Source organism: Ursus arctos, chromosome X (genome assembly GCF_023065955.2).
Source record: "Ursus arctos isolate Adak ecotype North America chromosome X, UrsArc2.0, whole genome shotgun sequence".
NCBI lineage: Eukaryota > Metazoa > Chordata > Mammalia > Carnivora > Ursidae > Ursus > Ursus arctos.
In genome coordinates, this window is record NC_079873.1 from 19,864,580 (window position 1) to 19,890,360 (window position 25,781).

General features: G+C 44.5%; 1 protein-coding gene across 5 annotated transcripts in view; it reads right to left on the bottom strand.

Annotated features, from left to right (window-relative positions):
* PCYT1B (phosphate cytidylyltransferase 1B, choline) overlaps positions 1 to 25,781 on the bottom strand; it is a 104,315-nt gene that overhangs the window by 75,567 nt on the left and 2,967 nt on the right. For 4 of the 5 annotated variants that reach the window (XM_026480168.4, XM_057310657.1, XM_057310652.1 and 1 more), the window contains exon 2: positions 3,834 to 3,933. In XM_026480168.4, the coding sequence (XP_026335953.1) occupies positions 3,834 to 3,933 (100 nt within the window). Of the gene's footprint in view, positions 1 to 3,833; positions 3,934 to 4,412; positions 4,615 to 25,781 lie in introns of those variants that run through there. The other variant, XM_026480169.4, reaches the window with a different exon arrangement.

Below are 25,781 nucleotides of genomic sequence, written 5' to 3' on the forward strand. Positions count from 1 at the left end.
AGTGAGGTCCCAGGGCACGAAGCATCAGCAGGGTACCCGTCAGGGGTGCGCCAGCCCCACCCCAGATCCGCTCCATCACACACTTGCCAGGTAATGGCTGCTTTACCACTGCAGAGGATTCGAAGCGGCTAAGCGGACCACTACTGTAATAAAGCGACAATTATCAGAGTGTGGTCTAAGCCTAGCATGTGCCTTCTCCTAATCAAAAAACTAACATCTCGTCACATTTTAATACGGATGCTAGACGTTCTAAATAAAGGAATTTCTAACAAAAATGTGGCCCTCGCCCCTCTGCCAGCCAGGTGTCCACCAACATCACAAACTCTTGGATAACTTCCCAGGGTCATCACCTGAGACAACAGGAGACTCTCTCTTCTAGTACGAAGAGCAGCTCACCTTTGCTCCATCTCCCTCCTGCAGTGACCCCTGTTCCACAGAGCCCACGACACAGTCGTTTCAAAATGCACCACCCAATTTTCTAACTTGGTTCTCGGGGTTTAAACTGCTTGGTGGTGAGCCTACGTACCGGTGCCCAATCTTACCCCATCAGCTTGACGCCGGCTCAGAGCATCACATCCAATTCTCTGATTTTATTTCCAGAGGGCGAGCTCCTCCTCTTGTCCCAAACTGCCATTCATTCACTCAGTCACTCACGAAATATTTACTGAGCACACAGGATTTGACAAGCATGTCTCTAGGCGCTGGTGAAACAGCAGTGAGCGAGGCAGACAGCCCCGCCGCTACGGAAGATCACAGCCACTGTCTGTCTGTCTTGTTCATATACCTTCCAGCCTCCGGTTCAAAGCCTGCGTTTTCACTGAGCTCCCGGGTCGGCTGTGCCCCGCGCAGAGATTCGAGGTAAAAGGGACTTGGGGGCAAATCCTAGCTCTACCTAGTCAGCTAGGACATTTGACAAGTTACATTTCCGTTCTCCAAGTCCTCAAGAAAAGACACAATATTACCCATCTGACAGTTTTTGCTGTCAAATGAGTAACAGACCAAATGCAAAGACCAAATGAGCGAGAGTACAGCACGCAGCACTAGCAGGTGCCCAGGAAGTTCTACCTCCCTCTCCCTGGAAAAGTAAGGTCCTCTTCTTCGGCGGCCTGAAGCTCAGTCTTTAACTTTAGGTTAAATTTGTTCTTTCATAACCACCTGGACCATTGCAGCTTTTGGATTTATTGCTTGGGTCAGCATTTCTCAGCGTGTGGTCTGTAAACCACCAAGTTCACAATCACCTGGCTATTCGCTACGAAATACAGCTGCCTGGGCCCCATCCCAGATTCAGGGGTAGGGGAGAGAAAGCAGGAAATCTGCTTTTTTTTTTTTTAAGATGCTTTATTTATTTGAGAGAGCGAGTGAGCATGAACAGGGCGGGGTGGGGGGGCAGAGGGAGAGGGAGAGGGAGAAGCAGACTCTCCACTGAGCAGGGAGCCAGACACAGGGCCCAATCCCAAGACCCTGAGATCACGACCTGAGCCAAAGGCAGACGCTTGACTGACCGAGCCACCCAGGCGCCCCAGGAAATCTGCTTCTTTAACAAGCTTACCAGTGATTTGATGCACACTTAAGAGTGGGAACAACTGGTTTAGCTGCTAGGAGCTACCTCCCCAAGCCTCTTCTTGAGTTTCTCAAAGCTTATTAACTTGGCCTGCCCTCGCCTCCTCACCTCACTCTCTTGAAGCTCTCCTTCAAAAGGAAGCCGAGTGTCACGATCGAGAGGTCAAGCTTGAACACAAATGGGTTTGATGTCGAACGCCAGCTTGACCACCCGCCTGTGGGGCTTAAGTGGGTCCCCCTGCAGCAGCAGCACCTGGGAACTCATTTAGAGAGGCTGATGATTAGGGCCCACCCCATTTGGACTGAATCAGGAACTCGGGGGGGGCGAGCCCCACCCCTCTAGTTTAATAAGCCCTCCAGGTGATTCTGAGGCACCTCCAGTGCGAGGACCACGGGCAGCCGCTCGCTCAATAACCTGGTGAGATTCGTGGCTTCTCTAAAGCCTTCATTCCCTCACCTGGGAAATCAAGTACTAACCACAGACAGCTGTAGAGTGAAAGAACATGGTAATAGTAAGCACTTAATAAATACCCATTATTATTATTAAGCAAATTGTCCTTTGTCCCACGGATTCTCTTAAGCCTGGGATGTTTGCTTTGTGCCACGGTGAGCGGAAACCGAGTTACGCCATCTTCAGTGTCTCAAGGCTGCACTGCTCCACTAGTCTTAGTTTTCACTCCAGCCCCGTCACCTGGAATGCTCCTCATTTACTTCGACACAGCTAGCTCTGTGCCTGCACTTTTCCCATTCCCTTCTGTTGGCTGCCCACCTAGTCCCAATCTAACTTCTCTCAAAACAAGCAGCTCAGGTCAGCTACAAGGTCTTGCCTGACTATTCCAGGCCAGATGAATCTGCCCTTCTTAACACTTTTAGTTATCTGTCTTGCAAGGCTGAGACCCTAAGCACATGCATGCATATTATTTGGGGGTTTTATTTCATATCAAGTTGTCTCTTTAATTAGAGGTGTACCTTGGAGATATTGCAGGTTCATTTCCAGACCACTGCGATAGAGCAAATACTACGATAAAGCTAGTCAAGTGAATTTTTTGGTTTCCCAGGGCATGTAAAACTTATGTTTAGGAGCACCTGACTGGTTCAATTGGTAGAGCGTGCGACTCGATCTCAGGGGTGTAAGTTCAAATCCCGAGTTGGGTGTAGAGATTACTTTTTTAAAAAGTTATGTTTATACTATACTGCAGGCTATTAAGCACACAGTAGCATTATATGTTTAAAAAAACCCAATGTATATGCCTTAATTAAAAATAACACGTTAGAGTAAAAAATGCTAACCATCATCTGAGCTTTCAGCGAGTCATAATCACCGCTCACAGATCACCCTAACAAGTAAAATAATGAAAAAGTTTGAACTCTTGCAAGAATGACCAAAATGTGACAGACACAAAATGAGGGAATACTGTTGGAAAAATAGTGCCCACTGACTTGTCCGACACAGGGTTACCACAAACCTTCCATTTGTAAAAACAAACAAACAAAAAACAAAAAACCCAAAAAAACCAACACGCAGCACCTGCGAAGCACACTCAACAGAACACACCGAAATGAGGTACGCCTGAGCTCCTGGGATGGTCCTTTATAGGCCTTTTTCAATCTCTTCCCTAGCCATCTCTGGTATAAAGGAGTTAATGAATCAACAAACTTCTAGCCCACGCTATGTAATTTAAGGCACCCTCGGAGAAATGTTTTTAAAACACAGACTTTTAAAAAAGATAATAATTATAATAGGTAAAGTTTAGTATAAGCCTTCACAGTTTAAAAACTGCTTTGGTGTTTTTAACCAAATCTTGTCCCCCCACAAAACCACCTGAAGCAGGCAGGTATCGGAGCCCCTGCTTGTGCCAGAAGAAACAGGTCCAGGCGTTCCCATGACTTGCACAAAGCTGTAGAACTAGGAGATAGCAGGGCTGGGGCTCCACCTCCTGCCCTTTTACTTGCTGACTTTGGTTGGTCCGGTTTACCAGTGTAGGTGGTATCCTTCTTGCACTGTGCTCTACAACTCCAAATTCAACTCTCCGACTGAAAACGCTAAGGAATGCTGGACCTACTCTGCCTATTTTTTAAAGATTTTATTTATTTGAGACACAAAGAGAGAAAGCACGGGCAGGGAGCAGGATGTGGGGCTCAATCCTAGGACCCTCGGATCATGACCGCAGCCAAAGGCAGAGGCTTCACCGACTGAGCGAGCCAGGCGCCCCTCTGCTACTGTAAACATCAGAACAGAGCCCATTCAGAGAGAACAAGGAATACAGCCTCACCTGGTGTTCCTAAGCGGGCCTGAGCGATGGTTAGTTTCTCATGGGGGGCTCGGCACTGGCAGCTGCTTTCATCAGCAAATGGGGCAGGTGCGGTCAGGGTCTAGAAGGGAAAAAGAGAAAGGGAATAGAGTTTGACAAACTTTCCTTTGGCACTCACTTCCCCTGAAGCCTTCTTTCTGTTGGCTACACAGGTACGAAGAAGAACCAGAATATATGCACTGAGTCTTTCAGAGAAATATTATACCGTTAGAGATAAAAACAGGGACATTGTCACTGAAACCTTTTTTTTTTTTTTTTGGACTGATGCTCAGAAATCATGCGAGTGCCGCACTCTCTACTAGATGCCAGGTACCAGAGGAGCTACTCTCGACAGGTTATTCCTTCTTGGCCCCACAAGAGTCTAGGATGGCTAAATTCTTCTATCCTTCCATAATACAGGAGAATACCATCTCTACAGAAAAGGCAACTGAGGCCCAGCAGCACGATGAAATATGCTAAGTCATGCCCTTGGAAAGTCACAAGGCTCGGCTTTGAACATTTCACAACCGCCCAGGGCCGACTGCGGAGATTTAGACTTACCCACAGCCTGGGATACTCGGCTGGAAGAAATGCCATACTCAGAAGCGTGGCAGACATGGCCTGTATTTCACGCGCCCCGGCCTGGCCAATCACAAGCTCTGACGTCACTGGAGTGCAAAGGCCAGAGCCCTTATCCCGGCCCTGGAAGGGCCTAGGAGCCCAGCCTTTCTGGCGGGCTGCAGATAACTGCTCCTGCGGTAGCTCCAACAGCCACCGACGGCTGCAGGCCCCGCCCCAGGCAGCCCGGGCTGGGGCTCTGGGGAGCGCCGCGAGAGAGATGTAGTCACTTGGAAGCCTGCCCAGGAAGTGGCTCCGCATCCTTTAGTCAGCCTCTTAAAATGAAAACCTCACTCTCTCCAGAGGAAGACAAAGGGAGCGGTATTTCTGTAAACAGGGCAGATGCAGTCCAGGGTCGTCCATGTGTCGTCTCGGAACCATGGCATTACCGTGGTCATCGCTACCTCATCTTCGGTGCATTTAAAGCCGAAGGTGACTAGTCGCCGTACATGGTACTCTGATTGTTGCATGAACTGTTGCTCAGAGACAGACCCAGGTGTTCCTTAACTGGGGGAGACGACTGAAGAATGAGCCGCACGTTTGAAGAGGGGCTGTGACCCACTTCTGCCAGTCATTTATTCACTCACTCATTCATCCATCATTCATTCACTCATTCAACTGCGTGTCAGGCACGGTCTTAGAACCGGACATAGAAGTAGGGGGAAGACCAGTTCCAGTCCTGGAAGAGCCCGGTTCTCCTCTGCACTGCCAAGAAGCAGTCCTTGCCCCACTCCCAACCCCCTCCCCATTGTAGCACCTTCCGCCCTGGAAGCTGGAGTCCTGCCCCAGACTTGTCTGGAGACCTTCCAGTCGCTTGAGACTTTCTTAACCCCCACCTTCCCGTTCAGGGCTCCGAAAGTAACCAAGACCAGAGACGTGTGTTCAGGAAACTTGGGTCCATTGCTGGTTCTTTTTCAGACCCAGCGAGGTGACCTCGTGGGCCACGGTGGGCCAGAGCACCATTTGTAATGCAGCCAAGGGCACCGTGACAGGAGCAGAGGCTCCATGGTCACAAACTGCCGTCTCAAACCCCCTCGCCAGTACGTACGGGCTGGGTACTCTGATTTGGCTCTTCTGACTGAAAGGAACCGATACTCATTCAAGACAGCTCAAGAAATGAAGGATTATTTTAAGGATCTCCCAGCATAGAAATTGTGGGGCGGGGGGTGGGGCAGCATCTGGCTCCAGAGTGCTCCGCCCCCACCTGGCTGCTCTCTGCATGTGATTCTTTCTGTCCCAATCCCATTTACCCTGTATCTGTCCACTACAGTCAAGTCTCTGCTTGCTCCTACTCCCCTATAGAGCTCACATGTAACAAGAGGCCTCCCTTTCCAACACTCATTCATCAGCTTCTGACTCTTTCAGCCCCAGCTCCAACCAACTTACTCCTTCTTCCCATGTTTCCCCATTCAAATTCCTAAAGGAGAATCAGACTGGTGAGCTCATCTTTTCAAAGCAGGCCACAACCAGAAGAGGCTGGCATTGAATCAGACACCCACCTGGGCCCCACAGGCTGTGGCTGGTAAAGGGACAAGGAATGGAGAGGGAGGCCATGGGTGGCCTGTCTTTGCCCCTTTAGCAGGTGCTATCTTCAGGACAAGAAATGTATTTGACTTTGTGTAACTTTAAAAGGATGTACCACAAGGCGCCTGGGCTGCTCAGTACGCTAGGCAGCCGGCTCTTGATTTTGGCTCAAGTCGTGATCTCATGGGCCATGGGATCGAGGCCCGCATCAAGTTCCCTGCTCAGCGGGGACTCTGCTTGGAGATTCTCTCCCCCTGCCCCTCCCCCAACTCATGTCCGTTCTCTCTGTCTTTTCCTCTCTGTCAAATAGAGAAATCTTTTTTTTAAAGATTTTATTTATTTATTTGACACAGAGAGAGAGACAGCCAGTGAGAGAGGGAACACAAGCAGGGGGAGTGGGAGAGGAAGAAGCAGGCTTCCCAGTGGAGCAGGAAGCCCGAAACCGATGCAGGGCTTGATCCCAGGACCCTGGGATCATGCCCTGAGCCAAAGGCAGACGCTTAACAACTGAGCCACCCAGGCGCCCCGAGAAATAAATCTTTAAAAAAAAATAAGGGGCACCTGGGTGGCTCAGTCCATAGAGCACCTGACTCTTAGTTTAAGCTCAGGTCATGATCTCAGGGTTGTGAGATCGAGCCCCGCATGGGGTTCCCCACCTAGCAGGGAGTCTGCTTGATACTCTCTCTCTCTCTCTCCCTCTTCCTCCACCCCTCACCACAAAAAAATAAATAAATCCTTTAAAATAAATAAAATAAATCAATTTTAAAAATGGATGTTCCTTAGCTGAAGTTCAGTTTCATCTAGAAAATGGATACCTATCTCAGAGTTGTTGTGAAATAAAGAAATAATGTATATAAAGTACCTGGTAATCGTGGCACTTATTATTACTATTAATATTTATTATTATATATCATCATATATAATATTATATATTATGATAATAGATAATGTAGTTCCCCCTAGAAACAAAGCAAACTGACTCGTGAATGAACTTTTAGGACACAATCTAAAGAGGTAAATGGATTGGGGGTTAGCTTTTATTAATGATTCATTAACCTGTAATATACATGGACAGTGAATCTTTTTCATATGATCTAAAATAAATTACTATTTGGAGATTTTTTATGTGCTAGTGGCAAAGTTTATTAAAAAGATAAGGTGTTGCCTTTTTCCAAGAAAGGCGTGTTCTAGAGGGGTGTGAAATCTGGTAATTAGAGTGGAGACAGACAAAGTCGTAAAGCAACGACAGTTACTCAAGAGTAAAGAGAAACGTTTATATGCATTCTGTATTTTCTCTTAATTATCGTGGCCTAGAAGTAGGAAAAAGAAAGAAGCGAAGAGACGGAAGGTAGACAGAGTTCATAAATGAGCTTGTGTGCGCGTGCGAGCATATTTAACAACAGCTGACACGGAGAAGGGGTATTTCTTGGTCTGTACAAGGCACTGTGCTTGGAATGGGGAGAATGCACATGGGGAGAATGAGCCACAGACTTGTTGAGAACATTGCCAGAACATTGCCTTCCAAAATGAGGCAGATTACCCCCTCGGTTGAGAGTCGAGTTCTACATTCAGGAAGACCTTGGTTAAGGCTCAGCCACCAACAACCAGCCCTGTGACTTCAGCCAACATTTTTTTTAGGCCAAACACCTGAGAATTCCTTCTCGGAGCCAGAACAAATCATTTGATTTACAAGGAATCTGAAGCTACTTAGGTTCTCTCTCCTCTACCTACAAGGGGCAAACCAACCACAGGAAAATGTGAGTAAGAGAACCAGAGGCTCCTGAGAGAGGCAGGGACTGGTCCAACCTGGATTCCAAGCTAGCTAGCTAGCTATCCCAGCCTGCAGAGGACCCAGGCCCCCATCTCTTCCTTACCATTTGCCAGACCTGGGACGGTTCCAGGGATCCTCTGGGTCTAGGCCCTAAATAAGACATAAAACTGAGGCTCAATAATGTAACATAATGGCTAAATCTTTGAGTGCCTATGTAGTACCATGTAACCATCTACACAGAGCACCTTAAATGTATTAGCTCACTGAATCTGACAAGTCTGAGATAGCTGCTATCTGCACTGGACTCTACAGAACTTGTCTTCAACACAGACACCAAATGGCCGCATGAAGTTGCAGCGCTGTTACCTCCCTCAGACTCAGTTACCTTTCCAGTTCCCTTTGAACTGAGGAAACTCTTAGCGTTCTTAGACAATTAGCATAGAGGGGCCTCAAAAAGGAGACAGTGGACTTCCTGGTAATTAGAGAAGGGGGGCAAATGATTAATTGAAAAAACAAAAGGATGGGACCATATGTTTCACCCAGATGTGGTGGGTGTAGTAGGTCAGATGACTGACGTATCATTAGTTACTGGGCAGCCACAGCTTAGACCCCACTCAGATCACCTAGTGAATGTTTACTAACACCTGCTATGTATTCCATATGATGCTAGATGTTTGGAGGGTGCGTAAGTACGAGAGAAATAAGAAAAGAAGGAACAGAATTAGCTCTGGGGCAGCAATCCTCAAAGGTGAAGGGTGGCCTTTTTAGAACAGGAGGAGATAGGAGTTTGAAAAGGCATATTCAATATTCAGTAATTTCAAATCTGGAAAAAAAACCCTACCTTTTTAACATACAAATCATAGAAATTAAGCCTCTGAACTGGTAGAGATCATCAGAGGACAGACTATGCCCCACAGATAACCATATTCTAAATTCAGGGCTGGGGAGTCACATGAAATTTTTATGTTTAGCAGCAAAGACAGAGAATTTTAAAGGGTTAAGAAGCCCTGGCCCCATGCCCTGAACCTCATATGTGCAAGAACCTTGCCAGACCACAGACTTGGGGCTAGACTGCAATTAAACTTCTTTCTACCTGATTTAGGATTTCAAAACACCCAGTCATTGCATGTGAATATGTTGCCTATTTATCATTCAGGTTCTGGTAATGTAAACTGCACTGTATCATACCAAAGCCATATTCTCATCATGCTTTTTTTTTTTTTAAGATTTATTTGAGAGAGAGTGAGGGTGGACTGGGGGAGGGGCAGAGGAAGAGAGAGAATCTCAAGCAGACTCCCCCCTGAGCACAGAGCCTGATTCAGGGTGTGATCCCAGGACCCCAGGATCATGACCTGAGCCAAAATCAGAAGTCTGCTACCTAACCAACTGAGCTACCCAGACGCCCCTCCCACCATGCTTTTTAAAGGGAAAGGCTTTAGATGTTGGGCATTTCATTTGCAGAATGTGTTCAATGTGACAATGTTCAACATTGTCAAATATTTACTTAAAAGCTATTAGACATTCCATGGGGCACCTGGCTGGCTCAGTCGGAAGAGCAAGCAACTCTTGATCTCGTGGTCATGATTTCAAGCCCCATACCGGGTGTAAAGATTGCTTAAAATAAATAATTTTTTAAAAAAGCTATTAAACATTACATAAAATATATAATGCAAACGTTAGTTGAGTGCAGAAAAATGTCAGTAGAACCTGTGCTTAAATAATGTGCATCAATGCCTGGCAACTGGTCCAATCAGACAGCAAGCTAACCAACCAATCAGAATGTAGCATAGTTGCTGATGCTGGTGGCCAGATGCAGAATCTCTTGTTTATGCTAAGCTCTTTTTTTTTAAGATTTTATTTATTATTTGTAAGAGAGAGAGCACACACAAGCAGGGGGAGGGAGAAGCAGGGCAGGCTCCCCACTGAGCAAGGGGCCTGATGTGGGACTCGATCTCAGGATCCTGGGATCATGACCCGAGTTGAAGGCAGCTGCTTAACCGACTGAGCCATCCAGGCATCCCCTATGCTAAGCTCTTCTTAACTGCAATAGGACAATCCACTTGGGCAGGCCTGAGTTCAAATCTTAGCTCCATTATTTAATATCCATTTCATTTTTAAAATATGATTTTTAAAAAACTGCTGGTCCTGGGGCACCTGGGTGGCTCAGTACGTTAAGCAACCCACTTTCGATGTCAGCTCAGGTCATGATCTCAGGGAGGTGGGATCGAGCCCCCCCCCCCCCACCGCCAGCCCTCAGCAGGGAGTCTGCTTCTCTCCTTCTCCCTCTCTCTCTGCCCCTCACCCCCCTGCTCATGCCCTCTTACTCCCTCTGTCAAATAAATAAATAAATCTTTTAAAAAAATTACTGGTCCTTGGGGCGCCTGGGTAGCGCAGTCGTTAAGCGTCTGCCTTCGGCTCAGGGCATGATCCCAGCGTTCTGGGATCGAGCCCCACATCAGGCTCTTCTGCTGGGAGCCTGCTTCTTCCTCTCCCACTCCCCCTGCTTGTGTTCCCTCTCTCACTGGCTGTCTCTATGTCAAATAAATAAATAATCTTTAAAAAAAAATAAAAATAAAAAATTACTGGTCCTTAACCTAACCTTCAGTATCTTCACCTATAAAAGGGAGGTAATAAAACGATCTACCTCGTGCAGCTGTTGTAAGGAGTAAATGAAATGATGTATGTATGAGTAATATCTTCCTTCTACTTCTCCAGAATCCACTCTCTTCCGACCCTTCTCTACTCTTCTCTGCATGACTTCCGGTATGAACTGCACCAATGGGCTCCATTGCCTTCCTGCTTCACGTTGGGTGGGGCCGTGAGAAGTACACAAACACCAGAGGGCAGGACGAGAGTGGGCTCAGGCTATCTTTCCCCTTGGCTTCCTCCCTGCTGGGAAGCAGTATGTTGTTTCTGTCCTCTTACCAAAATTCACAGTTTCCGTTGAGAGGCCCCTCTTTATAGAGCGCTCTGCAAAGTTCCAGTAACCACGGTCTCCCCTGACCCCTTCATGCCTAGAAGTGACAACCCCTAACATTTCCAGGCTGAGGGTGCATACCATCCCTTGAGGTTTCCTGAAGCACTGCCCATACCCTTGTAAATAGTCCCTTTTCTTAAACTCTTTTTCATATTTCCCATTTAGAGTGAGCCGTCTGTCTCTCGACAGGGCCTTGACCGATAGAGTATATATATAATAGTATGGCTGCCAGGCTCAATAAATGCTAACTAGCAAATGTTGATGAGGCCTGTTAGAAGCACAGAGATCGATTGCAAAGTGAATTACTCATAGTTAATAAAGTCATAACCAGCTCAAGAACGTCCTCCAGTAGGAAAGAATTTTACAGCAGCATTACGGCATTTTCATCAGGATTTGCAAAAGAGACAGGAACGGGACTTCAGAAAGAATCTATTTCTCCCATGTAGGCCTTTTGCCTCAGGACTCACCAGCTTTAGAACCGCAAACTCAGAATTAGAAAAAGACATCACAAAATCGCAGCCCTCAGTCTCATTCTGTTAGGTTTGTGTTTACCAGCTGCTGAACATAGTTTTTAAGGCATGATTTTATTTGAGATCACAATACGTTCATCTTCTGAAGAAAGGGAAGAAAGAGTAGATTTTATGACCGTAGGCCCAACACATGTAAATCACTAGGCTCTTGGACTGTGTCAGTGATTTTGCAGAATCTCGGATCAGGCAGCTGCCGCAAAGCCTTGACAGATGCCAGTGGAGTGGAGAAAAAGGACGCCTAGCACATGGCTCAGCACCAAGAAATATCTATTTTTCATCTAGCTAAGTATGGTAGGCACATATTATGAAGTAATAGGCACCATTAAAAACAGTAAGATACAGACGCACAGACAAGGAGCAATTTTTAGGACATTTTCCTAGTGACAAAGCACTATGTATAATATGTATACAGTTATACTGTAGGATATCATTTATGGGTAGAGAGAAATAGGTAACTGTGGAGAAATAGTTTAGAACTGTGCTGCCCAATAGGGTAGCCATTAGCCACACGCGCCCATTGAAATTCAAATTATATTTCATGAAATTAATGAAATATGATTAAAAACTCAGTTTCTCAGTCACTCCAGCCACGTTTTAAGTGCTCGATAACCAAATGTGGCTAGTGGCTGCTACTATATTAGCACAGATATAGAACATTCCTTTCACCGCAGAAAGATCTATTGGATAGCACTGGCCTAGAACAATATACAACAAATTAACCGGGGTTACCTCTGGGGAAGAAGACCACATTGGGAGAAGAGATGAAAGGACGTTTTCATTGTTTACTCCATTTACATCTGTTATTTTATTTTTACATGAGAACATATTCATATCATTTATCTACTTTTAAAATAAATTTAAAGAAATACATCCTATCTTGGGAATTCAGAGATGCAGGAAATTTAATCCAGGATCAGGTGTTCCAAATGTCAGAGAACATGTCTAACAGGAAAACAGGAATGCTTTAAAAAATAACAACTATTATTTATAAACTAACTGTTAAATGATATTATTCTCAGGTATATGGAACATTCAAAACTCATTTGAGCTTTTAATAACAATTTAAATTGTCTTCATAATATCTACCCTCTATTCCTTTTTCCAAGCTCCAACAAACACCACTTGAGGGCTTGCTGTGTGCCAGGCGCTGGTGTCAGGTTCTGAGAATGCATCAGGGAACAAAACAAGATCCAAAAACTCCTGCCTTTGTGATCCTTAAAGATAATAAACAGCGAAAAAGAATGTGAAATGCATATGTTAAAAGGTGATAGTGCTTAGAAAAAGGTAAAGCAAGGAAGGGGGATAAAGAATATAGGGGGCTTACCCGTAAATAGGATAGCCAAGGGAGTTGATGTATGTGTCAATATATAAAGGATCAATTGAGCCATGCAGAGAAAGAACACTCCAGGCAGAGGAAAAATCAGGCGCCAAGGCCTGAGGCAGCAGCATGCCCAGCTTCTTCCAGCAACAACAAGGCCAGTATGCCTGGAGGGCGTGAACAAAGTGACGCGGTAGCAGATATAGCCAGAGAGGTGAGGTACAAAGAAGGAGATGGGAGACACCCAATGGAAAGGGGTTTTGAGGATGCTGCAAAGACTGGCTTTCACTGAGAAGACGGAAGCCATCAGAGTTGTGAACAGGGAGTAATAGGATCTGAGTCTTAACAGGACCACCTGGCTGCTATGCTGAGGTTTAACTCTCAAAGGTCAACAGCAGAAGTAAGAAAACCACTAAGGTAACTGGTGTAATCATCAGGCAAGAGTAGGTAGATGGAGGCTGGGGCCAGGGTGAGGTGGTGAGAAGTAGTCGGATTGTGGATAGATTCTGAATAAATAAATTTGAAACTGATTGAATATAGAACATAAAAGAATGAGAGGAGTCAAGATAACTGCAAAGTTACTGGCCTGAAGAACTAGAAAGATGGCATTGCCATTTCCTAACATGGGGAAGACACTGGCAGAGTAGGTTTGAGGGTGGGAGGGACAGGCTGGGGAAATCAAGAATTCCGCTCCCACACATTTGGTTTGACATACCTACTAGATCTCCCAGTGAAGATATCAGGTAGGCAGTTGGCTTTACAAGTCTGGAGTTGGGGACAAAGAACTAAGCTAGAGAAACAGGTTAAGAAGCCATAGGAATATAAATGATATCTAAAGCCACTGGACTAGATTCGTTCTTTCAGCTCAGGGCATGAGTGCAGGCTGAGGCAAGATCCTGGATGTCTAATGAGGGGACATTGTATATTTATGACCACCGTCCCCGGACTACTGGCAGCTCTAAGAAAATGGAGACTTGGTCTGTCCTATTCATTGCTATATCTCTAATTCCTAGGGCAGTACCTGGCAGACAGAAGGTTCTGGCTAAACATTTGCTGAATGGCAGATTTAGACTCAATGGAGAGAGAACAATTACTGATAAAGAACTGCAGAAGGAATTATTGATAATGATTATTGATAAGGGTTAAGCTTAATAAGAAATACAATTACCAGCGTTTCCTATCTTTTTCTTATCATCATGATACATACTACAGAAGACTTGGGAAAATAAATAAAGAAAAGCAAAACTCACTAATAATTCTACTTCCCAAATACAACCATCATTAGCACTTTCTAGATTTCTTTTAGGGCTTCTGATATATTATGGATATGTATTAAGTACTTTGGAACCTTAACTGCACGGACAGTGTCTTCCACTCAGTATGTCAGGATTGCTCTATCATGTAGTCTTCGACTTCACTATTTTTATGGGTGTTATCTGGTAGTTCCATACCCCCTTTTTCCCCTTGCCCTGAGCCTCAAATTCCCAAGCATGATTGTTTTAGGCAAGACAATGAAAAGCAAGGGCATCATATCCCAAAGATAGGATGTTAAAATTAAAAAGACAGGAGGGAAGCAGGAGCATCTGATTTATCTGCTCATTTTTCTATTCTGAAAGGTTGCAAGTGGCACCAGAAAATACGATATAGGTGAAGGAAGTTGAATCGTGAAGGGAGACGCCCTGGTTGGCGTGGAGACAAGTGCTGGTTAGTGAAGGTCCTGAGAGGAGAGATTAGCAGGTATCCCCAAATGAGACAGAGTAGTCTATGGTTAAATTCAGCAGTAAGATAAATGTGAAGAACAGTCCTTTCAAGAAAGTAATTTCCTCTTCCAAAGGTTCTGGGTAACTGGTCTCCCGCTATGCTGAGCAGCCTCCCCCAGGCTTGGCCCCCCCCCAACACTAATGACATCGGGCTCCAGCAGGGTGTATAATGAGACCCAAGCTGTTCCAGTGTGCCAGCCGTGGCCACTTTGTGACATCCCCCAACCTCTCAGGAGTCCGCGCTTCTGCAAAACCACCTCACCATTGTTTTTAATAGACTTTCTCTTTTAGAGAAGTTTTAGGTACACAGCAAAATGAGCAGAAGGTACAAATTATTTCCCATTTGACTCTCACTAATTCTGATAGCTATAAGGCATTCCACTGAATAGAAAAAACCAATTTATTCAAATCTCTCTGTTGGTGAATATTAAGTTGTTTATGTTTTACTAATATAAATAACATTCTAAACATAGTTCTGAACCTCTGATTATTTCCTTAGGATAGACGCCTAGGAGCTGAATTACTTAGACCAGGGGTATGAACGTTTTAAAGATAAATATTTGTAGAACATGTTAACATGTATTGGTAAATTAGCTTCTACAAAAGCTGTCTCATTTATACTCACATTACAATGTATGAAAGCACCTAGCTTGCTGCCTTCTCACCGGCTTTGAGTATTATCTTTGTCAATTTTACAGACCAAAAAATGGCATCACGCTGTTTCAATTTGCATTATTTTGATTACAAAAAGATTGAACATTTTTCAAATGTTTATTAGCCATTTGTATTTTCTTCTGAGAATAATCTGTCCTTGGCTCATTCTTCTATTGTTGAGGATGAGTATTTTGAAGTTAGTTAAAAGCAAAAGCATAGCACAGTTTAAAAAATTATCTTAGATATCTTGAAAAAATACATTTTCCAACTTTATCTGAAGTTCCCTCATAAGAGGTGCATTTTGTAAACCCATGTGTGAACAGCTGCATCCAGGTCAGACGAGCAGTTCCTGCCCTTCCAGTGACCGGAGATCAGAAGCTGTACTATGCCCTGGGAATACAGGCTTCCTTGAAACACTGACCACCCATGAGCCGTAAGCCCCCCACACCCATGTGCCACCTTCTGAAATGTACTGTTAATAATATTGCATTTCACTTATTCTAAAATGTACGTTTAATACTACGGTTCACTTATTCCAAAATGTATGTTTCCCCCCACATTTTAATATCTCTGAGATTAGGAGAGGGTCTTACAAGAAATATCTTAAAATCAGTGTCGACAATTTTCTGACATTGTAACATCCCTGCAATGGGACTCTTATCTCATAATTAATAGCATCTTAGGTTCATAAAATGCAGAGACGCTACTGGCAACAGAAAATAATCATTTTTACCTAGAAATTTAAAAATTCCAGACCCTAAATCAATTTTTCTTAGGCAGTCGAGCTTAAGGAGTTTATAATGAACATCAGTAACAACCTTATATCTTATTCATATCCCATCTCCCTCGCCAAAGGACTTGAGGTGACTTCAAAAAATAAATTTTGTAAGTTTAATTGTTGCAAGATCTGGGCTGAGGGAGGAAATATGGGTTTCAACAAAGGTCAGAAGCAAAATGAACATAGAGGGATACCTATCCCAGTTCTCTACACTTCAGGCTGGTCACAAAAATGACTTTAAGCTCTCAGCAGTCGAAGCAAAGAGAAAGACAAAGTTAATATTGTCAAAATCGCTACTGAGGAGAAGCTCGGCCCTTCCCAATGCCAGATTTCATAGAAATCCCTCCAGCTGTGCTCCCATAAGGGGCATGCACGCGAGGCCGGGGGTGGGGGGCTGCTCTGTGGGGGAACCAACATACTCAACAACAACACCCTGATAAAGACAATACTGTTTTTTTTAAAAGGTTTTGTTTATTTATTTGAGAAAGAGAGAGGAAGAGAAAGAGCACAATGGCAGGGGCGGGGGGGGGGGGGGGGAGGGCAGAGGGAGAAGCAGGCTCCCCACTGAGCAGGGAGCCCAATGTGGGACTCGATCCTGGAATCACGACCTGAGCCAAAGGCAGATGCTTGACCGACTGAGCCACCCAGGCGCCCCAAGACAATCCTGTTTTTTATGTTTGTGTCTGTGGCACCCTCCACACAAGGCAGAGCCTCAGAACCAGAAAGCAGTTCAAAAGAGCATTTCTATAAGAGGCCAAACATGCAGTATGAAAATGCATTCCCCTCCCTCACCGCTGAATCCAAGGGCAAGATCTAGAATATGGAGACCAGGGGTTTCGGAAGTGGGATGGGCAAGACAATCCATTAAAGAGCAATACTTGTGCTTAGATTTATTTTTCAGGTTAAAAAACAAGCAGCATTACTGATATCTAATTCTAAGATGCGGATTTATACTGGTGCCCTATCTGTGTCAACATAAAGTCTACAAGGTGTCCTCAGGGAAGAATGCAAGTTGTACAATTGAGAAGGGTGGCCTGGGTCCCCTGGCATTTTCATTTGCTTTCAGTTTATTGTAACGTGGTGCAGCTTGTCTGGGCCTGGATAAGGACATTTGTAGATTATATTACCTAATTTTAACTAAACCAATGCTCGCCAGATCACCAAGCGGCTTAAAGCATTTCCCACAATGAAATAGGAAAGCAAAAAATAATACAAGCGCAGGGGAATGACAAGAACGTGGCAGAGCTGACCCTTCTAGTCCTTGCAGGAGTCTTGCATCAGCTACTTTATCAGGTGTGAACAATGAAGACCTAATCAGATCCCCGGGAAGACAGCTGAATGGACAATTAACACAAAGGAGACTATTTCAAATATCCACTACCATTAGCATTAAACTTCACCGGGAGCGTCTATTGTACCTTGAGATACCAGGTAATGATCACATGAAGCTACTTGTAGTTACCATGATACTGAAAAGCAAAGCATCCAGAACATGAAGACCAACCTCGGTGATTTTTTCAGTAATGTTTCAAGACATGAAATTTAATCCAGTCCTTTACAAAATATTGTGGCGTGCCATGATACATGTGAGAAGCCTTTTCAAATTTCCATAATTCAATAAAGAAAAGCCAGAAGTCTCACACCACTGCAGAAATACCTGCTCTTCATGCCACAGTACAACTGGCTGCTCTGGTATGTGGGGAAGAAAGTGATGTCAAGCTAAGACGCACTCCTTTGTCAGTCAAATATATCTAGAAGACATATAGGAAACATCGCCGCAGACTGGAAGAAGCAAGCATTAGAACAAATTACGCAGTGTGGGAGGGCTGCTATACAGTTGGATGGGAGTACAGATATTTCTAACATGTCGCAGCCTGAGGTATTTGCTAGATTCTATTTCAATAATAAAACCTTTTTTTTTTCTGAGCCGCTAAAGGAAAGATGTTCCAAAGAAGATGTTCCAAAGAAAGACATTCCAAAGTAGATTGATTGTGCAAAGTGGACGACTTATTTAATAAAAACAATATTTTAGGGGTGCCTGGGTGACTCAGTTAAGCATCTGCCTTTGGCTCAGGTCATGATCCCAGGGTACTGGGATCAAGCCCCATATCAGGCTCCCTGATCAGGGGGAGACTGTTTTTCCTTCTCCCTCTGGCCCTCTCCCTGTGCGCTGTGCTCTCTCTCTCTCTCTTGCTCTCTCAAATAAATAAATAAAATCTTAAAAAAATATATTTTACGGGAAAAAAAATCTAAATTTACCTACCAATGAAGCAACAGCATTGCTGTTAGCCCCCAAACTCCCACCAATTTGAGAAATACCTCACTGTCTTCTTTTCAATACAATTCCTCCATTGGATCTCTAAACCCCGTTCCTCAAGATTCCATCCTGGAAGACTGGGGGGTAATGTAGATTCATTTAACCAGATCTCATACAGAGATAGGCAGATACAGGGAGGATTCCTTTAGCTTTAATTACAGCTCTTCTATTTTTCTTCCCTTAAAAAAAAAACCTCATAGGATGGTTTGAGGTCAGTCATTTCTAGAATTTGCCCTACAGCAGCATTATCTGGAGGCACTCTTGCTAGCTACCCAGTTCCATCCACTTCCTTCTGAGTCTGGAAATGGACTGAGGCCTGGCCATTGTTATAAAACACATAGAGATCGGGCATCATGGCTTTTAAGTCACAAATAACCTGACTAGGGCTAGACTGGTCCCAGAAGTAAGTTCAAAGGTTTACCTATGCTCTCTTTGGGGCTGGGTCCTGACCCCTGGAGCACAGTGGCCAAAAGCTGTAATTGTAGGTAGCAACTGATACTATTCCCTAGAATGGTGTCTGTGAGGTCACCGGAATTGTCTGGAAATGGGCAATCAGTTGCAGAGTGTACCCTCTCTCCATTACTATGGTCAAAATATCTTTCAACTTTGTACTCAAGAACAATACACATACAGAAACGTGCACATATCCTAAGGGTGTAACTACGAACTTTCACAAAATGAGCACGTGCAGCACCCAGGTCAAGTAACCAACCAACGCCAGCACCCGTCCTGTGCTCCCTCTGCGATCCTGACTTCTAAACTCACAGATCACCGGGCCTACTTCTAAAATACTTAATAGATAATGGAATCATGTAGCGTATATTCTTTTGTGTCTGGCTTCTTTCATTCAATATTATGTTTGTGAGATTTATCCATATTTTTGCAGGTAGTTGTAGATTCTTCTTTCTCATTGTTGTGCATTTTGTTGTGTGAAAATACAACAGTTAATCCATTCTACTTCCGCTAGGCATTTGGGTCATTTCCAGTTGGAGTTATTATGAATAATGCCGCTAAGACCACCCTAATACTCGTCTTTTGTAGCCATATGTACAAATTTACTAGGAGAAACCTTGCTGGGTCAAAAATATTTACTTTGAATTTCTAAATTTACTACCAAGAGCCTAGCCATCTAAATTGTTTCCATTCCTGGTCCCAAAGGTGGACACTGTGACATGGGAGAGCTAAATACAGCATTTCTCAGAGTGCACACAAAAACACCTTCTTCCGACTCACCTGGAAGCGTGAGCAGGTGACTCTCTGCTCGCTGATGTTGGGGAACTGGGTCTAGTGGAAACAGGGGGCTTTAGAAGTCAAACAAAACTCATTTTTAATCCCAGCTTTATCAGTTAGTACTTGATCTTTGGGGAATTACTTAATTCTTGGTTTCCTTATTTATCACACAGGGAAGAGTAATTCTTACTTCACGGGTCCACAGCCCAGTTAGATGAGGTAACACGGAGAAGGCCCCAGCACCAGTACCCAGCACAGTGTACGCTATTCCCCCATTTGCCCATGGAGGACAATGAGTGAGACCCCTAGCCTTAAGCCCGACTATAGAATAACTTCCTTTTAAACTAAATAATGCAGAGGTACGATAGAATTCACTATCACGTTGACTATGCCTACGGTCAATATCAGGCCACTAGAGATAAGCACAGAAGTCTGCATGTACCAGAAACAGGCTTTCGACATCATTCACGATGCTTCTATTAACCCATTATTATTCGTTGTTATTCTTCTTAAACACCAGCTTAAATAGACATCACCCCCCTTTTACACGGATGTCAGGTTCAACGTGCATGAATTACTAAGTGGAAAACAAAAACACCAAGTCAGAGACTTGGGCGGGAGGGTGGAGAGGATATGAAAATGAATCCAGCTCGCTGGGCCGGCCCCGTGTGGCCCGCACATTATTACACAGGCGCACGCTAACCGGGCTTGAGGCTTTATTTTCTAATCACTGTGTTTTCAAGTGTGCCTTCAAGATTGTTGAGTGTTCAACTGTCTCTTTATCCCCAAGCAGGGTCAGCTTCCCCAGCCTCCCATACAACCTGTCTCATGCTGGGATAAAGAGGAAGGTAGAAATGTTAAAACAATAATGCTATGGTCTGAGGCCAGCAACGGGTAATCAGACCCTAGCAAGGTAGAAGCTGTTACCTGGGAGATTATTCCAAGAAAATAGGCCTAGCTTGCAATGACTTGGTTTGCTCCTACCTTCCTTGCTTTCTCCTTTTCATCCTGCCCCCAGGCATCAGACCGAATAAATCTTTTTTTCTACATTTTTTTCACCAAAGGGCACCAAGAAGTTTTGTGTGGGCATGAGCCAAAGACTCAAGAGTTCCAAGCCTATGGCCTGAGCCACTGTTGGACTCTAACCAGAAGCATTAAGTGTAGGTAGGTGGCTAGAGAAGGCCCCCAGAGCTCAATGCCATACTGCTGTGCCTCAAAGAACACCCAGTATTTTGAACTTCAGTATTATGAAATCAGTTAGGAGGTTATTGTTCACATTAAGAAGAGATTCAACCTAGGTTTCTTTGAACAATGACTAGAAGTTCGTTCAGCATGTGATTCAGAACACATTCAACCTTTCTGAAGAAGCTTCTGAGGAATAAAGTGGGAGACAGCAGGTTCGTACAATACTAACGTAAAGTTCCAGAGTATTTTGCAAACATGTTATTCATATTTAGCTGATGTGTCCTGCCATAAGATCATTCAACCTGTTTTTACCCCAAATGGAGAAAACCAAAAGGAGGGGAGGAGTGGGGTGGCCCTGATTTGGGATAGTAGCATGAGATCAAACAGAACACATGGGGGTGGGGCATGTCCCATGGCTGGGAAGCTAGAATCACCATCTTGGAGCTGGGGAAGATCATCTTTTCAGCCTGACATGGGTGACAGAACTGGGGTCCAGAGAGGGAAGCCACCGGCTTAAGCCCACACAGTAAGTCAATGGCAAAACTCAAGTCAGAATGAGACTGTGGGCTCCAGCGAGCCAAGACCAGGCTGCAGTGTACTTGTCTTGCCAGGCGCCAGCCCTTCCGCTGCGGGCCAGCCCAGTTTCCCTGGAGCTCCCAATCTAGATCTGCCTTGATCTTGGGGGTCTGTGTGGAGCCCCAGAAGCCATAAGGGAATGGATCCATTCCCTCTCTCCGGAACCACATCTCATCAGGAACCATCAGCCTTCCCACCCTTCCCTAGCCCCACCCCTAGCCTGGAGGCCTCTGGAGAGGAAACCCCTGGGGTTGGACCCAATTTCTCAGGCTATCCCATAATTACACTTCTGCACCCACCAGGACCTAGCCACTAACTTCACCTCCGCCTTCACAGAGAAGACTGAAGCTGTCAGATAAGAGAGGCTTTCAACATTCAATACCCTCTACCTTTAAAACTTCTTACCCAAAACAGTCTTGCCAGCTTCCTCACCATCACAGTGAAAGAAGTGTCTCTTTTCCTACCTGAAGCCAATTCTCCCACTTGTTCACTGGAACCCAATGTCTCCAGCCCAACGCTCATTCCCTTCCTCATTTTCCCCCTATCACTTTCACTTTCTCCCACTGGCTCTATGCCATTTATATTCAAGTACAAGTTACTACCATCTTACAGCAATGAGCCAACCAAAAGCCTTGGCACACTGGATGGATGGAAGGAAGAATGGAAGCAAAGGAGGATATATAGAAGGAAAAAAAGAAGAGAAAAAAGCTAGCTTCTCTCAACGCTAAATCCTGATTTATCCACCTTTGGATCCTCCACATTCTATCTGTTTACCCTTTCAGTCAAGCTTCTACCTCCCCACCTTCTAAAGCCTCCTCAACTCATTGCCGTCTGGCCTCTGCTTCCATCACATCACTGAAACATCCACCAGTGACCTCTTCTTTCTAAATCCAAAGGAGGCTTTTCCTCATTATCTCATTTAATCTTTCTGCTGCATTTGGTTCTACTGGACATTCCCACCACAGAGCTTATCCTGCTGTTGGCCCCCTGATCTCCCAGATATTAGACAAGTACCTCTCTGTCTTCTGTTTATGATCCTTCCTCTACTGGCTCTTTAAATGGCATTCCTCAGGGTTCCATTCTGAAAAGATTCTGGGATCAAGTAGATTAATTTCACCAGATTTCATGTAGAGACAGGCAGATATAAGGAGCCTTCTAATAGTTTTAATTACAGCTCTTCTATTTTTCCCCTTCTAAGAACCTGATAGTATGGCTCAGGATCAGTTATCTTCTAGAATTACCCTGTAGTAGGATTATCCCAAGGTGCTCTTGCTAGCTAACCATTTCCATTACCATTTTCTTAGTCCAAAAACTGTCTGACTCAATTTCACTCCTGTCAATTTCACTACTTCAATTTCACTTCCATCTCCGCCATGCTGAGCTCTTCCAGATCTCCCACTCCAGCTCAGAACTCCCTGAGTTCCAACACCAAACACTGACTAGACACCTCCAAGTGGAAGTTTCCGTGGCATCCCCAAGAGAACTCTTACAAACTACTGTCCCCTGACACTCGCACCTCAGTGATGGCACCCACTTGAGGAAGCCAGAAAACGGAGTCTTCCTTGATACTGGCCAACCCTCAGACTCAGTTATCAAATTCTGGGGTGTTGACCTCCTTAGTGTCTCCCATATTCATCCTGTTCTCTCCACCGCTGCCCCATCCATAATTTCAAACTTAAATCTCGTTAGCCTCCTTTGGTTAGCCTCCTAACCAAAACACATAGGGCAAAAAGAAATATGAAGAGCGCAAAATATGAAGTAAAGTGATTTCTTCGCTACGAGTAAATGTGTGTGTGCGCGCATGCGTGCACACGCTAGACAACACGAAATTTATTTATCGTTGCGGCTTCTCCCAGCTCATCCTCCACAAGCCTGTGCAGCTGTCTGAGCTCCCTCTAAAGTCACCTATGGCTACTGAGCACTTAAAACTGGCTAGTCTGAATGTAGATGTGTTGCAAGTACAACATACACTCCTCATTTCACACTTAGTATAAAGAATATAAAATACCTCATTCATTATTTTGATATTGATGAATGTTGAAATGATACTATTTTGGATATATCAGGCTAAACAAAATGTATTATTAAAATTAACTTCACCTTTTTCAACTTTTTAAACCGTGATTACTAGAAAATTTTAAATTATATTCTTTTCCTACTGGACAGCGCTGGCCTAGAGGCTGGAGTGTGCCACTTACAAAGGGGACTTAAGAACCCCTCAAAAGCAGACCGATCCCTCCCATGTCCAAAAATGTTTGTGGACCAGCAAGTTGCATCTTTCCTTCAAATGCAGGGACGCGTCTCGACTTGGGGACCAGGTGAATGGAATCATTCCTGCGGGGAAGTACTTCTGCTCAACGGATAAAATATAGCTTAAAAGGTGTGTAAAGTCCAACATATTAAAGTCAAATTTACAAAAAAACCCACAAAAACCAAAAACCTACCTCTCTTACCAGGGATTTCAGCATCCTGGCTTGTTTCCACATACCAAACTACTGTCTTCTGTTAAATGGGAATGATTTTCCAGGCCAGGGGCAGTGGATTACTTCTTTTATTCCTCCCCACAGCACGTGGGGCATTGCTGTACATGCAAGCTGCTAACCAACTGGCTAACTGGATCCTGTTGAGAGGGGACTGAGTTTTCTCTCAGGTACCTTCTGAAGCCCGGCATCACTGAACGCTTTAAATCCTCCTCACTGCCCGAAGACACACACGCCCCTCTCATTGCTATATGCACAAACACCAAAGTGAAACAAAGAACCTACCCATCTTTTTACTGATTTGGATTTATCTCTTCCATAAGGACTTTAGCATTAGGCAAATGGGGGGGGGGCTGGAGGGATGGTGAAAGAACAAACTTAAAAGAATGGAAGAAACCGATTCACTGATTCCATGCTCAATACGCCTGACAGGTATTGATCTGCAAGAAATGGAAGTTGCATTTGGACCGAGACCAACAGGAAGAGGTCTAATAATAACCTTGGGCAGAATTCCAGTTGACCACAGTAAATGCCCAAGGAAACTCATGGTTGTTTATTTTCACCAACACAGCACATTAAGTATCTCCCTTTTTAAAATACATGCTGCTCTGTGGTTAAATAGACGGTGACACTAGTAAAGGCAGTCACTGACGTCTCTGGAAATCCAGTCATCTTTCTGAGCATTAGCGGGTGAGCATCCTACCTCCCACCTGGCACAATGCACCTTCTGCAAGACAGCAGTCTCTTGGCACTGCTCCACTTCGAAGTAAAGCCTGAAATGAACTCCTGCTAACGTGGCATATCGAACCAGCCCTTTTCCAGTTCCAAGGCCTTCTCAGTGGATCGGTGGTACATCCATCTTCATGGGAGTGACCACTGCAGGCTAGAATCACAACTTCCTTCTCGTAGCACAAGGCACTCCTAGAAGAACTTGACCAAGGTCGTTCGCCAAATCCTTAAGCAGACAGCTTCCGGGGAGGCTGGGCCATGTTAGAAAGGGTTTATGGGGTATCTGCTGGGCCCAGAGGATTTGTCTAAGCACAATCTGAGATATGAGGACACGGTCCTTGCCTGAAAAGGGTCTTCATCCCTTAGGAATCAGCGCTATTACATCATACCGCCTATGACCACTCAGTTTCTATTCTTGACAGACAAGCTTAGGAGTCACTTTGCACCATGTTTAAGATCAAAGGGGGGATAACAAGTCAAGGATCAAGAATAAATACTTTAACAATGGAAAGGAGAGTTCTCAGAAACATCCCAAACCTGAACACCACGGTAAAGTAGTGAGAGTATTAGATTACATCCTAAGATATAAGCTTTATTAGAAAACCGATTCACTGATTTTCTGTTTATTTCTTTTCTAATTTCTTTTTTAAAAGATTTTATTTATTTGAGAGAGAGAGAGAGCACAAGCTAGGGGAGAGGGACAAGCAGACTCCCCACTGAGCAGGGAGCCCGATGCAGGGCTTGATCCCAGGACCCTGAGATCATGACCTGAGCCAAAGGCAGACGCTTAACTGACTGAGCCACCCAGGCGCTCTCTTTTCTAATTTTTTTTTTACCAGTGTTACTTAATTCTATTTACTCCTCTCCTGACGTTTTTTTTCCAATGAAAAATAAGGCAGGTGGAAAAACAACAAGTACTTCTTTCAGAAAAATTTCTCCCTGAACATGATTACATCGCATCCTCAATGTCCTTATCAATTTGCTAGTTCCGAGGATCTAAAATATAGATTGTTTCCAAGCCCTGCTTATTTACGTGTGTCTGCTTCCCACTTCAATTCCTTAAAGGGCTATGCCAGGCTCTGGATTAGAGACCAGAGATACACTAATGACAGGACAGGTTTCTAGTCCAGATCCCCCAGCAAACTTTGACTCACAGGGAGGTCATCACACTCCTTTCTGCCCCTACTACACCTGCTAATACAGCTCTGAGCATGTGGTGCCCATATCAACTCGTAGGCAAAGTATCTGTTTATGTGTCAGTCTCTTCTAGAATCCCTAGATCACAAACTGCTTGAGGACTCAGCTTATAGTAGGTACTCAATCAGTGTGGGCTGAGTTAAACAGGATCACAACAGACAACCTTCGCTGAAAATATGTAGGCAAATGCACGTAGACACAGGGCCACTGTACCCTCCTTTTCCAGTGCCAAGCTAAAAAAGAGAGCACAGTTCATTACAAAAAGGGCATTTGACAAAACTTCTGA